Source organism: Mustela lutreola, chromosome 5 (assembly GCF_030435805.1).
Source record: "Mustela lutreola isolate mMusLut2 chromosome 5, mMusLut2.pri, whole genome shotgun sequence".
NCBI classification, from domain to species: Eukaryota; Metazoa; Chordata; class Mammalia; order Carnivora; family Mustelidae; genus Mustela; species Mustela lutreola.
The window spans coordinates 151396341-151411807 of record NC_081294.1 but is presented as its reverse complement, the minus strand read 5'-3'; the positions used below and the strand labels follow the sequence as shown (position 1 = coordinate 151411807).

Genomic DNA, 15467 nt, shown 5'->3' with positions numbered 1-15467 from the left:
GCCCCTTCCCAGTCGGAAGAAGGCCGGGGAGGTGAAGGCTAGTTTCTGGGGGTTGTCTGGCAGAATGCCCTTTCTTTCGCAGTGGTGGTGGATGGGGGAGGGCTGGGGGGCTGCGGGGCTTGGCGGCGGGTCCCCCGGGCTCCGAGATCTTGGCGGGTCTAACGCCCCTTCCCGTTGCAGGCGGGCCCCTGGGACACGGAGCGGAGCGCATCCTGGCGGTGCCGGTGCGCACTGACGCCCAGGGCCGCTTGGTGTCCCACGTGGTGTCAGCGGCGTCGGCCCAGGCTGGGGTACGGGCCCGCAGGGCAGCCCCTGTCCAGACCCCGGGCTTACCTGGAGACAACGAGGAGGACCCTGGCGGCCGCCTCTTCTACAACGTCACGGTCTTCGGTCGAGACCTGCACCTGCGGCTGCGGCCCAACGCCCGCCTCGTGGCGCCCGGAGCCACCGTGGAGTGGCAAAGCGAGTCGGGTGCCACCCGCGTGGAGCCCCTGCTTGGGACCTGTCTCTACGTCGGAGACGTGGCGGGTCTGGCTGAAGCCTCCTCCGTGGCGCTCAGTAACTGCGACGGGCTGGTGAGTACTCACTTCTCTCTCGCTCCTTTCTGCCCACTGCCCTTGCCTGGCACTTGGGAGCTGGTTCCCCGTGACTCCAAGGCCTGCACTGAGGATCTTCTTTGCACCCCAGCGTGCAGGCAGCACCCCGCACAGAAGGAAGGGGTTGGCACAAAGGCAAGTTATTTCAACTGACCCCAGAGGAGTGACTTAGGCAGCGGGTGGTGTTCTCCAAAGCTCTGCCAAGTAGCAGAGTGCCGTCTCCCTGATGCCTGTGGGGCACAGGTCTTCCTGTGGTCACCAGTGTGTACGACTCCGGGAGTGTATGCATTTGCATGCGTGTTCTGGAATGTTGGTGTGTGCACGGATCTGGGAACCCATGCAGATATGTGGATGTGCCATTGTGTGTCTTATACATGTGTGTATCTGTGGGTTTCTGCTCCTTTGGGTGTCTGGGTATCTGTTCAGTGTGTGTCCATGGGCATCTTAACATATGTGATATGTGTTGGGGGGGCACACGTGCTGGAAGTCTGTCTTCTTGTTTCTGTGTGTGCAGGTGGTGGCAGTCCAGGGAGCAGGCAGGCTTTGGTGCTGAAATGCCCAGTTATCCGTCTGCCCCCTGGCTGACCGGGAGCCACTGATTTTTCTGCTGTGGTTTCCTGTTGAACTCCAGCTGGTAATTTGAAAAGTCGGTTTTCTCTCTCTATTTTGAGCCAAGGGGAGCATTTGGAAATGCAGGCTCTGGTGCCCACGGGCAGCCTCTGAAGGACAAGGAGAGAGGCTGAGTCCCCTCCTGGGACTGGTTGGGCCACCCAGTGTGCCTTGAGCCCTGGGACATTTTCTTGTTTCCAGGGGCCCAGAGGGACCACAGCTTGGCATGAGCGCGGCCTCAGAGGAAGCCTGGATCGATGCTCAGGGAGGCGGCTGACATTGGCGGTGCTTTGTCCGGCCGCCCCGGGGCCTGGCACGTGGCAGAAACCACTGCAGTCTTCTATTTTGGATTGGGGGTGCGGTGGTCAGGCTGGCCGGGCCTGGCCAGACATCTGAAGCCACCCACCGTGGGTTCTGCTCTAATTGCTGCTCAGAGCACTGCTGTGCGGGCGAGTGGCCGCTCTCCCGGCCCTGCTGGCCCCCGAGGCCCCTGTCCTCAGGCTAGTCCTACTGCTGCCTGCAGAGTCTGCAGTCCCACCAGAGCCCCACAACCACTGGTGTTCTTTTTATGGAGACACAGGAAATGTCACTTGTTGCTTCGGAAAATCACTGCCTTTGGCTCATTGAGTTAGAACCCAGGCATATTGCAAACAGCTATAAATGTCCTTGGAGGAGTTGGGTTGTTGTGGTGCAGCCTTTTATATGGCCATTGTCTCTGAGGCCATCCGGGGCCTCATAGGTGTGTCTCATTTCATGCTGTAGGTGAATTTCCTAAATAAATTGGTGCTGGGAACTCCAGGATTTGGGGGATCTGACTCAGATGCAGTCTGTAGGTGGGTCAGCTCCTGTCGACTGAGAGATTCCTGATGGAGAGAATTTTATGGGATGCTTTGTCTCTGTATCATTCTTTCATCTGTCATTTGGTGATTCATTCGTTTAGCCAGAACCTCTTAGTGCCATCTGTCCACTGTGCGGGTCAGGGGTGTGGCTGGCCCAGTGCCCACCTGGAGCTGGGGACCACTGATGGGCTGAGGGGCAGCTCTGGCTTGGGCTTTGACCGTAGGCTCCTGGGGGCTATTTGGAGAATGAGTTGGCAGCAGGTCAAGGGGCAGGTTGGCAACCTTAGTGGAGGGAAGAACACGTGTGCAGGTACTGGGTGTGCGTTGGCCTGGTCGGGACAGGCATGGTGAGATGTCATGAGGACTGGCCACACATCTGCACAGGGTCCTGCAAGGCAGCTGGAAAGAAGACGAGAGTTGGAAGATGTGCTGGGGCTTGCCTGAGGGGTCTTGAATGCTGTCAAGGAAAAAGGGCCTGGAGACATTGGGGGCATCAATATTAATTCTGTACTCTTCCTTCCTCCCTCTTCCTTCCTTCCTTCCTTCCCTCCTTTCTCTCTTCTGTCCCTCCTTCCTTCCTTTTGTTTTGCTGTGTCTCTTCTCATTTTATACTAATTAATCCCTTAACCCTTTGAGTCTTTCTGTGTATCACTGATAGATCTGGGGCTCTATACATGGTGCAGAGCTGTGGTCCCCATAGCTATCATGCAGGGGAGGGATCCTCATCCCTGGTTTGCACATGCTCAGATGAGGCTCTGGGAGGTCGAGCAACTTGCTCAAGACCACCATGCCTGCTGGAATCCAGCCTGGTTCCCTCCAGCCCTATGTGCCACAGGGCTCCCAAGTTGGGCTGGGTAGAAGGCACTGAGATGTGCAAAATCTGTGCACTCCTCCCAATAGGCCTTACGTGAATAAATGCATCTCATTCTCCTAGCAACTCAGGCCCTTAACCACCATGCCACATAGGCCCCCCGCCTCTGTAGCATTTATTCTTCCTTCAGAGATAGCAAAACTCACCAAAGCAGGTATGTCATGCTGTAGCATGTGTGCACATCCCCAGGGATCTTGTTAAAATGCAAGTTCTGGTTCAGCACATCTAGGGTGGGGCCTAAAGTTCTGCCTTCCTTCCTTCCTTTTCTTTTCCCTCCTTTCCTTTCCTTTCTTTCCTTCTCTCTTTCTCTTTCTGTCTGTATGTCTCTCTGAAAGAACATGTGAGGGCAGGGAATGGCAGAGGGAGAAAGAGAGAGAGAGAGAGAGACACTCTTAAGCAGATTCCTCACTGGGTGTGGATCTCAAGATCTGGGGCTTGTACTCAAGACCCTGAGATCATGACCTGAGCTGAAATCAAGAGTTGGATGCTTAATCTTCTGAGCTACCCAGAAATGCAAGTTCTGCATTTCTTTTTTTCTTTTTTTAAAGATTATTTATTTATTTATTTGACAGAGAGAGATCACAAGTAGGCAGAGAGGCAGGCAGAGAGAGAGGAGGAAGCAGGCTCCCTGCTGAGCAGAGAGCCCGATGCGGGACTCGATCCCAGGACCCTGAGATCATGACCTGAGCCGAAGGCAGCGGCTTAACCCACTGAGCCACCCAGGCGCCCCAAGTTCTGCATTTCTAATAAGCGTCCTGGTCCTCAGGCCGCCCTTTGAGAAGCAAGGCTCAACAGCCCCATTTCTAAAGATTTTATTTATTTATTTATTTATTTATTTATTTGACAGAGAGTGAGAGAGAGAGAGAGAGTATATGAGCAGGGGGAGAGAGGGAGCAAAGGGAGAGAGAGAAGCAGACTCCCTGCTGACCAGGGAGCCTGATGCGGGGCTTAACCCCAGGACCCTGGGGTCATGACCGGAGCTGAAGGCAGACGCTAATGCACTGAGCCACCCAGGTGCCGCATCAACAGCCCTGTTTCTGCAAGAGAGTTCTGCACATTCTTCCACTAGTTGTTCCTTGCAGACGGGTTTCAGTGGACAACAGGTGTGGGGGATGCTGCACTTTGCACTCAGCTTGGGCAATTCAGGGGGCCCATCGCAGTCTCTGGGAATTTCTGTAATTAAGAAAGCTCTCACACTCTGAGTAACCTGTCATTTCCCACACAGAGGGGACTGTGGAACCCCTTTTTTGCAGAATGTGTCTTCCTGGAAGTTGTGTAGAAAATCCATGGAACAGGGTCCCAGGAGCTTGTACGTGCATTCTCTCTCAAAAAATAAATAAATAAAATCTTTGGACAGCAGTCTTCTAGTCAAGGGGAATCTTATTTCTCAGTATCTGTCAGGATCCTTTCAGTTACAACTGACAGACTGCTTAAATGGGTTTGAACAATAGCTCTCCTAATGGTAAGTCTTCAGGCATGACTGATTCCAGGTGCTCCCTTTAGGTCATTAGGACACATCCCATCTCCTGCCTCTGTCTTCTTTTGGGTTGGCTTTGTTCTCAAGTGTGGTCCTTCTATTCTGAGTCTAGGGGTATCGTTTTCTGAATAATTCCGCTGAGACCTGGTTATCACTCCGGCCAGCCTGGGCTCTGGTGCTCCTGTGAGGAGCAGGACATGAGATTTGCAGACCCCCAGAAATGGAGAGCAGAAGAGGTGCTTTCCCCTCAGTTACTATGAGATGGTGATTCTGAATCTGCCAAGATGTAGATTGTTCTGGAGTCAGGTAGAGGTGCAGACTTAAGAAATTCCACTTGAAGACATGCTTTGTAAGACATGCTGTGCACTTTATTCCCAGAGTCTGCAAACGCAGAGTTTCCAGGTTTTTTGTTTGTTTGTTTGTTTGTTTGTTTTATAGCCACTAGACAGAAGTCATTCATAACATTCATGAGGAGAGGTTAAGGTTTGTTTTTTCATGATGCATGAGAAAATTATGCTTAATGAAGGGTTCTTGCATGTGTTAATTTCATATTATTCACATATGCTCATTAAAAATCCAGTGAGGGGGGTGCCTGGGTGGCTCAGTCAGTAAGAGTCTGCCTTCGGCTCAGGTCATGATCTCAGGGTCCTGGGATCTAGCCCCGTGTTGGGCTCCCTGCTCAGCAGGGGAGTCTGCTTCTCCCTCTGCCTCCGACCCTCCCCCATCCATGCACTCACTCTCTCTCTCTCTCACAAATAAATAAAAGCTTATTTTTTATAACCCAAGCAGAAGCCTATTGTAATAATAGTAAATAGTAAGTCATAGTTTGCTATTATGTGCCAGACTGCCTGCTGAGTGCCTTATGCCTGCATCTCCTTGTTCAGTCCTCACGATGTCCTATGGCCTGTGCTTGATATTATCCCCATTCTACAGATGAATCAACTGAGTCTCCAAATGCTGACAGCTTGCTTCAAGCTTTGCTGTTGGTATTTGAATGCATGTCTTCCACCCAATGCATGATTCCAAGATCATGCGCACTACATTTTATTGTTGGTTTTGTTTTGTTTTTTTGGCATGCCAACAGAAAGAATAAAAATGAAGAAACGCACTTCTGTAAAACATTTTTTACCTTCCCTATTTTGACTCCTGGAGCCCTTCTGAGTCTGGGAGCAGGCCTGGTGGCTGAGTGGCTTGCTGATACACTGCTGACCTGCTCTAGCCTGCAGTTCTTGGGGGGTTGCCTGAGTCTTTGTAGCTGGGTGATCGTAATGGGGACTCCCGTATAGCTGAAGCACCCAGCTCCCTCTCTGCCTCCCACCTCAGGGCAGCTCTGGGGACCCCTCCAGCCTGATAGGGCATGACTAGGCTAGTGGGTGGAAGTCATCATGGGATGGGGGGTGGGAAGGGTCTGAGCTCTGAGGTCTGGTCCTGTCCTGAGGTCTGAGGGGTGGGGGCAGTGTACACCCTTCCCAGGGGGCTCAATGTGAGGCCCCATGATGCTGTGAAGCAGAACTCCCACGGTGTGCCTGAGGTGCAGAGAGACCCAAGGGTTTCTGCCTTGTGGGCTGGGGCCCCTCCACTAGGTACCTATGCTGTCCAGTATTTTTTTTTATTATTTCATTTATTTATTTGAGAGAGAGAGGGAGCGAGCTTGAGTGGGGGTGGGGAGGGGTAGAGGGAAAAAGAGAGAGAGAATCCCAAGCAGATTCTACACTGAGTGCAGAGCCAGTGTGGGGCTCGATACCAGCATGCTGAGATCATGACCTGAGCTGAAATTAAGAGTGAGGAGCTTGGGTACCTGGGTGGCTCAGTGGGTTAAGCCTTTGCCTTCAGCTCAGGTCATGATCCCAGGGTCCTGGGATTGAGCCCCGCATCAGGTTCTCTGCTAAGCAGGGAGCCTTCTTCCCCCACCCCCGCTGCCTGCTTCACTGCCTATTTGTGGTCTCTGTCAAATAAAAAAAGTAAAATCTTAAAAAAAAAAAAAGAGTCGGAAGCTTAACAAACTGAGCCACCCAGGAGCTTGTGTCCAGTCTTTAGTCATTAAGAATCACTGAGGTCTACAGAGAGAAATCATCTGCTGGCCTAAGGGACCACGATGAGTTTCATTTTTCCTCACAAGCATCCTGCTTTTAAGGCCATACATTGGGCTCCAGCTGGCACAGGTGCTAGGGTGGGGTGGGCAGGTGTGGCAGGCTCAATCTGTGGGGTTGAGGGCGAGGATGCCTGGGACTTGCAGCCAGTCTTCCTTCCTCCTGCCCCTCCTCCTTGTTGTTTAAGACTCATTCAGTTTAAGTGACAGAGACCTGGCTTACAGTAAATGAAATAAACAAGGGATGTCATGAGCCCGATGACTCTTGGGGTCCTGATGAGTTCAGGCATGGCTGCATCCAGGGGTTCAGGGCTTGTTTCATCACATGTTCTCTACCTTTCAGCTCTATTACTCTCTGTCTCAATATGGTCTTCCCCATGTGGGGACCACTGGCAACTCCTGGCTTAAATTGCTGCCATGGTAGCAATCAGAAATGGAGAGCACTCCTTTCTCGATGGTTCCTGCTAGCATCCTGGAGAGGGCTTTGTTGGGCCCCACTTAGGTTACAGGGCCCTCTTTGAACCAATCGTTGTGATGTAAGCCTGGCCTGAGTTTCTTGCTCATGTTTAGGATTGAAAGTGAGGGTCAGATCCCCAAACCCTGGAATGGATGGATGTTTTACATGAAAGCAAGAGGAAGGTGAACAGTGTCGAGCAGATGAAAACAATTATCACTGCACTCCATCTGGACTCTGGGTCCCCATGTCCAGATCTCTTCATGGGCTCCAGACTTGCCTGCCCAGCTGCCTCCAGGGCTCCCTCCCTGGTGACTCCGTGCTTCTGAAATGGAAAGTGGTCTCCACTTTCTTAGATTCCACTCTTTCTTGGGTGGGAATCCCAGGATCACCCCTCTCCTCCCTCTCCATGACCCGTATATCCAGCCTGCCACTGTCCTAGATGTCTCTGGACTTTATCCCTATTCCCATCCCTCCACAATGCCTGATCCCAAGCCCTGTCTTTTGTACCTGTGATGAAGATCTGCTGCTATTTGGTCTGTCCCCAGTAACTCTTTCTCCTTACAGCAGCCACACTGATTTTCATAAACCATATATTAAGTTATGTCACTCTTTGCTCAAGATCTTTCAGTGATTCTTATTGCCCTTAAAAAAAAAAAAATCCAAACCCGGAAAAATATCCAAATCTACCATCCTGGCATTCAGGACAAACTATGACCTGGCCCAGTGGCCTCCAGTTTCATCTGTCACAGTGTCCTTCTCATGCCTGTGCCCCATCACACTGAGCTTTTAGTTCCCCCAACACAGGACACCCCTCATCTCAGGACCTTTGCATAGGTTGTGTCCTTGCCTAGACCACTCTTTTACCTTCGTCTTTACCTGGCTCACTCCGTAGGTCTCAGCTAAATGGCATTTCATCCAGGAAGCGATCCTAGGCATTGTCATGCCAGGTTGCACCCTGTGCTTCTTGGTAACATGTACCATGCCTAATGTGTACCCACCCAGCTGTGTTCGCAGGGCCCCGCTCTGGCTGGGCAGACCTCACCTGGGAGCTGTGAAATGAGAGTTCCCAGGGAGAGGGGGCCAGAAGCCTATGGAGGAAATGGTTGGGGACTTGCTCCCGAGACCCTGTGTAGCCCCCAGAGCTGGCCCATCTTTCCTCATCTGCTCTCTTGCCAATCCCAGAATGCCCACACTCCCTGGGGAAGACCCCCTTGGAGAATGGTTGAAAACTCTGCCTCCTTTCCCATAGGAAAGCATTGTGTATAACATGTAGTTTTATGGTTTTCCTGCACCTACTTTGGGGTTCATGAAACTTGAGTTCAAAACCCTTGGTCTAAATCAATCCGAGTAAGAGAGGGAAGACCCTCCCCCACCTCCCCATTCCTGTATGGGGAAGTGTTGGGTGGGGGTGAGGAGACGTTGGTCTGGGCTCTGGCAAGTCATCTTCCGGACCCTGAGTAAATCCTCTCACCACTGGCCTCAGTTTGTCCAGGTGGAAACTGGGGGCTGGAGTTAACCATTTCTGGGACACTCCCAGGGCAACTCCAGGTGCCTTAGGGACCAGATGGGGATCAAACACAAGTGAGGTGACAGGGTTGGAGGAGGGAGATGTAGGGACCCTGGCGAGCCGAAGCCCCACCTCCCTTGAGAAAGTGTTGCCCCTCAGGAGTGTGGGCTCCTTGCTGCTGAGCTCCCCATTGTTTCTTCAGAGAAACCGTGTTTCTGAGTGTGTTGGTATCGCATCCAGTGAGAAGACCCTGTATGGGCCCTGAGGACCCCTGACAGGGCCACCAGAGGCGAGTGTGGAAGTGTTGGGAGGTGTGCTGGCAGCAGGATCTGAGATGGGCCAGGGGTCCCTGCTGGCAGGGGCTGGGAACTTGCTTGAACCCAGCCTGACTTCATCATCCATCACCCTATGCCTCAGCTTCCAGCGTGTCTACAACCTTCTGGCTGGCCACCCCACCACGTCTCACTGGGAGTGACTTGGTGGAAGGGAAGGAGCATCTCAGAGGCTGTTCCCTGCCTGGGCGGGGTAGGGACGTGCACTGATCAGTGGCTGCCACTATGGAGGCGGACTTGTCAGGGGTTCGTGCTATAGGGGGCGAGTAGCAGCCTGTGACCCTGACCCACCACCCCATTTGCCTTGTGGTGGCCCCTCAGTTTGGTGTAGGTGCATCCATGATCTGAAAGCCAGACTCATTTATCTGTCTCCCGCCTGGACTCGTTAAAAATCATAGGCAGCCAGTAGCTGATTGCCAGGCGCTGGGGTAAAGACGGGAATGTGGCGTTATTGTTAATGGTTACAGAATTTAAGTTTTACAAGAAAACAAGAGGTCTGATGATGGTTGCGCAACATTAGGAAAGCATTTAAGAGCACCGAACGACACCAAAAGTGGTTAAGACGGTGAAAAAGGGCATCTGAGGACTCGTGGGATTCGGTAGGTAGTTCAGAGGTGCAGTGGTGCCCCTTGAGCCCCGCTCGTCCAGTTTTCCTCTCCAGTGGGACTCTGTTCTCTGGGGTACTAGTGGTTGCTGCTGTCCCCACACCCCTCTCACCCCCACAAACAGCTTGGTGGGAAAAGGAAGCCATTTTTGGGAGGTTCCCGCCACGGTCTTGAGCTTCACTCTGATTGGGCGGGATTGGATCACGGGACTTTTCCATAGCCAATCACTGTGGCCCAGGAATGCTGTGCGCTGACTGGCTCTAGCCCGAGACACGTGCGCCTGCCGCTGCCTAGAATTGTCCGCCGAGAGCTCTTCGGGGTCGCGACCGTCAGTCATGGCCACGTCACTCTTCTACAGGCTGAGGGCCCTGCTAACCACGCTGCCCCTCAAGAAAAGGCGGCCAGAGAATCAGTGTCTATGCCCTCTGCCTCTGCTGCGGCATGTGCCCAGTCCCTGCATTCGTCCTGTGAACTAGCCATTGAGGTGCCTCTTTCACAGATGAGGAAACTGAGGCTTGGTGAGTTCCTGGGATCTGTGGGCTCTCCGGGTGTGGGGTCGCCTTGGTGCGCGGAATCCTCTAGGGACAGGCAGAGCGGAGCCCAGCTCGGCCCCTCAGGGAAGGCCAGCACAGTCGATCACTGATCTCTGAGCCTGAGCCGGGGAGGCAGGCTCTTCCCGAGTCATCCCTTGTGACCCTGCGGTGACTTCACTGTGTCGTCGTGTGTGTCTGGCGCTGGTTGTGGCGCTTAACGGCGCCGCCCATTCCCGTGTTGGCTTCAGGGTCTTACCGTCCCGTGGCCAGCCGTGGCAGCCGGTCCCCCTGTGCCCCCAGCACTTGGGGAGTGTGGAGTGATGCCAGGGGTCAGCGGGGAGGTAGGGAATGCCAGAGCGTCGGCCAGGCCTGCTGTGGGGACCATGAGTGCCACAGCCAAGGGGAGCAGTCTGGAGAAACTCATCTGCCCCGAGCCATGGGGACGCCCTCCAGGGGCCTGGTGTGCCCGCCTAGTATCCAGGCTGGCTTTGTTGTGTGGCGGCCTGAGCTGTGGCCTGGGCCTCCCCAGTCTGGTCGCTGAAATCCATACTGGCAAATGCGTATGGATCCCTTCCTGGGACCCTCGGTCTACCAGTGGGCAGACACATCCTTCATTACCCTCCCTGCCCTCCTCTGCTGGGGCAGCCTGGGGGAACATACGTGCGTGTTTGTGCACCTTTGTGTGGGGATGGATGTGTGTGTGTATGTGGAAAGGTGTGTTTGGGTATGTGTGTGCATGCCTATCTGTATGAGTGTGATATGAATATGTACCTGCGTGTGAATGTGTGTCTATGCTTGTGAGTTTGTGCATTGGAGTGAGCATGTGTGTGAGTGCGTGCCTTGGTGTGAGTATGCATGTATTTGTAGGGTGAGCACGTGCATTCAAGTGTGAGTGTGTAAGCATGGTCGTGTGTGTTCTTGCCAAGGGCTTTCTGCAGGGGAGGGGACTGAGATGGGGGAGAGGTACCCAGGGGAGAGGAAGACCCTAGCCCTCTGAATCCTGGCACCACCTTGGGCCCCCTCCTCCCACACTGGCATGCGCTCTGAAATGGGAGGGCCCAGGTAGGAGCCTCTTGCTCTGCTGCTTATGTTTTATATTAAATGTCAACTGTCCACCAGGTCTGCGGTGCTGCCATTAATATGGAGAAGTTATTACAGAGCCTGGAGCTGGCTCCTCGGGCTCATCCATGAATTTCAATTACCTTGCACGTCTACTCTAGGCCTGTGGAGTGGGGCTCGCAGCTTCTGCTTGGAGGCAGAGGGAACTCGGCATCCAGAACCCCAGCCCAGGCAGTGCGGAGGGGCTAGGCGGGCCCTGCACCTCTCCTTCTTGCCCCGCAGGTTTCACGAGAGCACGGACTTGGTGTGGATGGAGGCTGCTGTATCACACAGTCCGCTCTGCCCTGTGTAGCTGGGCAGTCTGGAGGAGGGCTGAAATGCACAAAACTTGTTTTCCTTGCTTGCAAAGTTGCGGGAGAGGAGCCTGTCCACGCTTGCTGGGCATTGAAAGAGTGTGTGTGCAACAAGTACTTAGTCCAGGCCTGGGGTTTGGGAGATACTGGCCGTTTATGCCTTTCATCAGATCTGAGATGCCATCAGTTATAGGGCACACACTCCCAATTACACTGCACCATTGCACCCTAACTACAGTCCTAAGAGGCATAGACACCAGCAGCCCTGTCCCCAGTTGCTCCAAACAGTGGGCTTTTCCTCCCTTTTCACTTGCTTGGCTTACTTAGTGTGTGACTGCCTTCTTTCCTGGGTGTTTTCCTCTCTTTGGTAAAGCATGGAGTTGCAGTCCTTCCTCCAGAATGTTTCCTCACTGATGCCAAAGCTATCCACTCCGTTGTCTCTGTGCTTTTGTGCGCCCATTATTTTTTTTTTTTTTTTTGCCATCATGGTGTTTTGAAGACATTTTGGATAGTAGGGATCTCAACACAGGAAGTGCTGATCCTACATGCAGTTCAGGTAAGGGATAGCATATGAGCCACATGCCATTGTTGGGTTGGCGTTTGCGAGGCAATGCCAGCCACCACATGGTTGCTGCTGGCTGCTGGTGGTGATTAAAACCCAGTGATTTCATTCTGACTTCAGAGGTGGTAAATGTGGAAAATGTGGGTCTAGAGTCCTGGACAGGCAGGTTTTTTTTTTTTTTTTTATTGTTGTTGTTGTTGTTGTTATTTTGTTACAAGTGATTTTAAGGCCATGCCTGAGCTGGTAGGCAGTTCTCATGTTAGGAAGTAGAGCAGCAATGGAGATTGGGAGGTTCACCCCAGAAGGACCAGCCCTTGCTAGGTCTGTGAGTGGCATATTCAAGGATTTGTCTCTGAACCTGGATACTTCTCTTTTGAAAGCAGGGATTTGGGACTACCTGGCAAATAAGGTGTATTTCTCTATCATGCAAGACTTGTCCAAGTGGCCAGTCTGATTGGGACAGAGCTTCTGAAGGTATGAGAAAAAGTAGCTCAAGAGCTGTGAATATGAACATATATGTATTTTTAATGGATGACGCCGTCTCCTATCAGTTGCAAATGAAATGTTGGGTTAACCAATATCACAGATCAAGTCTCTACCAGCATTAAACTGTATTTATTATTAGAGCCTTAAAGCTGTGATAGCTAAAGAATTAGCTGCTTTATAGTTACATTATCCACCACAGTAGCCATGAACCAGGTGATGCTATCACTACTTGAAAGGTGGCTGGTCCTAAGTGAGAGGTGCCCGAGTGTAAAATACTCAGTATTCAAAGTCTTAGTGTAAAATGTATATGTGTGTATAAATATCTCATCGATAATCTAAAAGTATCGAGTATAGATTGAAATAATATTTTGGAGGTAGTGGATAAAGTAAGATATATTGCTGAAATTGATTTCACCTGTTTTATTTTTTTTATTTTTTATTTTTTTCTTAAATGTGGCTATATGTGAAGTTCTCATTACATTTCTGTTGGACAGTGCTGCTTTGAGACATCTGACTGGATATTTCCCGTTTCACTGTTATTCTTTTGCAAAATTTTCTTGGCTGGTCACCTCTGTTTATTTCTTTCAATTGAATTTTAGAATTATTTTGTCAGGTTAAAAACATCCCTTGCAGGTTTGATTGACATTAAATTAAACTTAGAAACCAATTAAAGGAGGAGTTGACATAATTTATAGTATTTACCAGGAACATGGTATATTTTTCAATTGATTTCATTTTGCTTTGATGTTATTCGGTAAAGTATTATACTTTTTTTATATGGGTCACTCATTATTTTAAATCAGGGTCATTTCAAGGATTTTGTTTTTCCTTTTTGCTATTGTTTATGGAATCACTTCCATCTACCATTGGTGTACAGGAAGGCTATTGATTTTTATATAATTAACTTTTATCAAGCTGCTTGATAGAACTCATTAATTCTAATATATCTTTGTGCATTCCCCTGGGTTTTCTAGGTATACAGTTATACTGTCTATAAATGATGATAATTTCGGAGGCTCGTTTCCAATCAGCACCATCTAGAACCTTCAGAGTAATGTTAAGTAACAGCAGCAGCTTTGTGCATCCAAGTCTGCGCCTGGCTCTGACGGGAACGCCCCTGGCATTTCTCTGCTTAATAAAATATAATGCTTGCTCGTGGACTAAGATGGATTTCGTGAGAAGGCAATATCCTCTGAATTCTAGTTTTCTGAGGTCCTATTTTTATCAGCACAGGAGCTCAAATCTAGATTAAATTTGTCTAACACCTCACACACCACTGCCACCCTCCCTGCCCCCAACCCCCAAAGCCAGAGGCGTTAGACAATTCCCAGGGACTGTGTTTTCCAAGGACCTGGGACTCTGGGCTGCTGGCAGGTCCCCTGAGTTGCCTACTTGCTGGCCCTGAAATGCAAGCCAGCTCCATTTCCAGCTGTCAGGGCCCCTCCCAGGAAGAGGCTGGGGCATGCTGCTGAGGAAGGTGGTGGAGGCTGAACTGCCCAGCCGAGCAGGTGGCTTCCAGGAGAGCTGGAACCAATTCTTAGAAAGCCCACATGGGGACAAATTGCCAACTGACATGCTGGGTTCTCCCTCTCTCAGTGGTGTGTCTCCCAACCTTCAGTTTTTCCCGAGTCTTATAGAAGGCTTTACCCTCTTGCTTAGTGGTTGATTCCTGCCCACATGCCCCTACCCCCTTGGGGTCCCACTGGTACCTTAGTTCCCACATGTTTCTAAAAGGTCTTTCCTGAAAGACTCTCGTTCCCATAGAGGGAATCTGTGACCTGTTGTGTAGAGAATAAAATTGTTCTCCATTGTGTTGTCTGTCTCTTTCCCCACAGATGGGCATGGGATTTGGGCACCTTTGAACAATATCTGTGCAGGGGTCCCAGCCTGAGAGATTCTGATTTATCAGATGCGGGTAGGACTTGGGGGTCTATGTTTTTCAAGAGCTACAAGGGAGAGTCTTATGCATAGCCCTTGGGCATGCACTGAGGGTCAGGAGGTATGAGGCTGGACAGAACCAGGTTCAGGGCTGACTCTCCACTTGGCTGGCCTGTGACCCTCAGTTTCCCCAGCGGCCACCCACCTTCCTTGGGGGTGAGGGGGTGAGGGGGAACAAGCTGGTTGGCCTCGGTCCAAAAGGTTTGGAATCCAAACTCTTTGGGAGGTTGGGGTGGAAGGAGATGGTGTCCAAGAGGAACAGCTAGGCCTCCAGGTGGCCCAGGACCATGGGAGCTGCTACTGAGGTATTAGCTCCTGACCCTCTCTGCCCTCCAGTCTTTTACCTGGAAATTCAGAGCGTGGCAGACGGAGGAAGGCTGAGGCTGCCTGTCCGCACAGTGGGTAGGTAGAACTCACTTGGCACTGGGTACTGATCCTGCAGGCCCTTTTGGGCAGGGTGGGGGCAGAGGCATCTCTGCCATGGTGTCCCTCAGTATCCCCCAGCCAGACCCTGGGCCCTGTGAAGCTTCCATCCCTCTTGCCTCCATTCTGCCCTCAGCTCCTCAGCTCCACTGGCTGATCACTGGCCCCTGGTGTGAGCTCACTAGCCTTGAGCTGAGGTCTGAGCTTCCTGGGTGGTTGGGTGTGTCCCAGCCACCAGTGGCTGGTCTGAGACCTGCATACAGAGTGAGGAGAGGTCCCAGGCCAGGGCTCAGCTCAGCTGGAAGTAGAACGGGGTCGTGGCTCAGACGCCGGAAGCCCTTCCATCCTTCTTTCCCAGGCATGCCCTCTTTCTCTTGTCACTCTTCCCTCCCTCCCTGCCCTGTCATGCCCTCTTCTCTCCTCCCTCCGTTTTACCCCCTCCTTTCTCTTCCTCCCTTCCCTTCCTTTCCCATCCCCTCTCTTTCCCAAAGTGAGCCCCCCACTTAGGCAACTGGGACTCTTGAGTGAACTTTTCTTGGTGATGGGCTCTTCAGTACTGGCCATACACTCTGACCCAGGCTGTGCCTGCATATTCTTATAAATACATCACCACCTGTGACACTGGGAATGGGATCTCATCTGGAAGGAAAGTAGGGCTCAGACAGGGGGAGTGACCCACTCCAGGTCACATGGAGCCCATGACCTGTGTTCCTGCTGCTGCATGTGGAACT

At 51.7% G+C, this 15467-nt stretch overlaps 1 protein-coding gene and 1 long non-coding RNA gene across 3 annotated transcripts in view; both read left to right on the top strand.

The window, feature by feature from the left end:
* ADAMTS2 (ADAM metallopeptidase with thrombospondin type 1 motif 2) overlaps positions 1–15467 on the top strand; it is a 216554-nt gene that overhangs the window by 1290 nt on the left and 199797 nt on the right. For both annotated transcript variants that reach the window (XM_059175887.1, XM_059175886.1), the window contains exon 2: positions 181–575. In XM_059175887.1, coding sequence (XP_059031870.1) covers positions 181–575 — 395 coding nt within the window. The remainder of the gene's footprint in view (positions 1–180; positions 576–15467) is intronic.
* Positions 9909–14184, top strand: LOC131832642 (uncharacterized). The gene is made up of 3 exons (XR_009354125.1): positions 9909–10256; positions 12273–12363; positions 13350–14184. It is a non-coding gene; the product is annotated as an uncharacterized LOC131832642 (long non-coding RNA).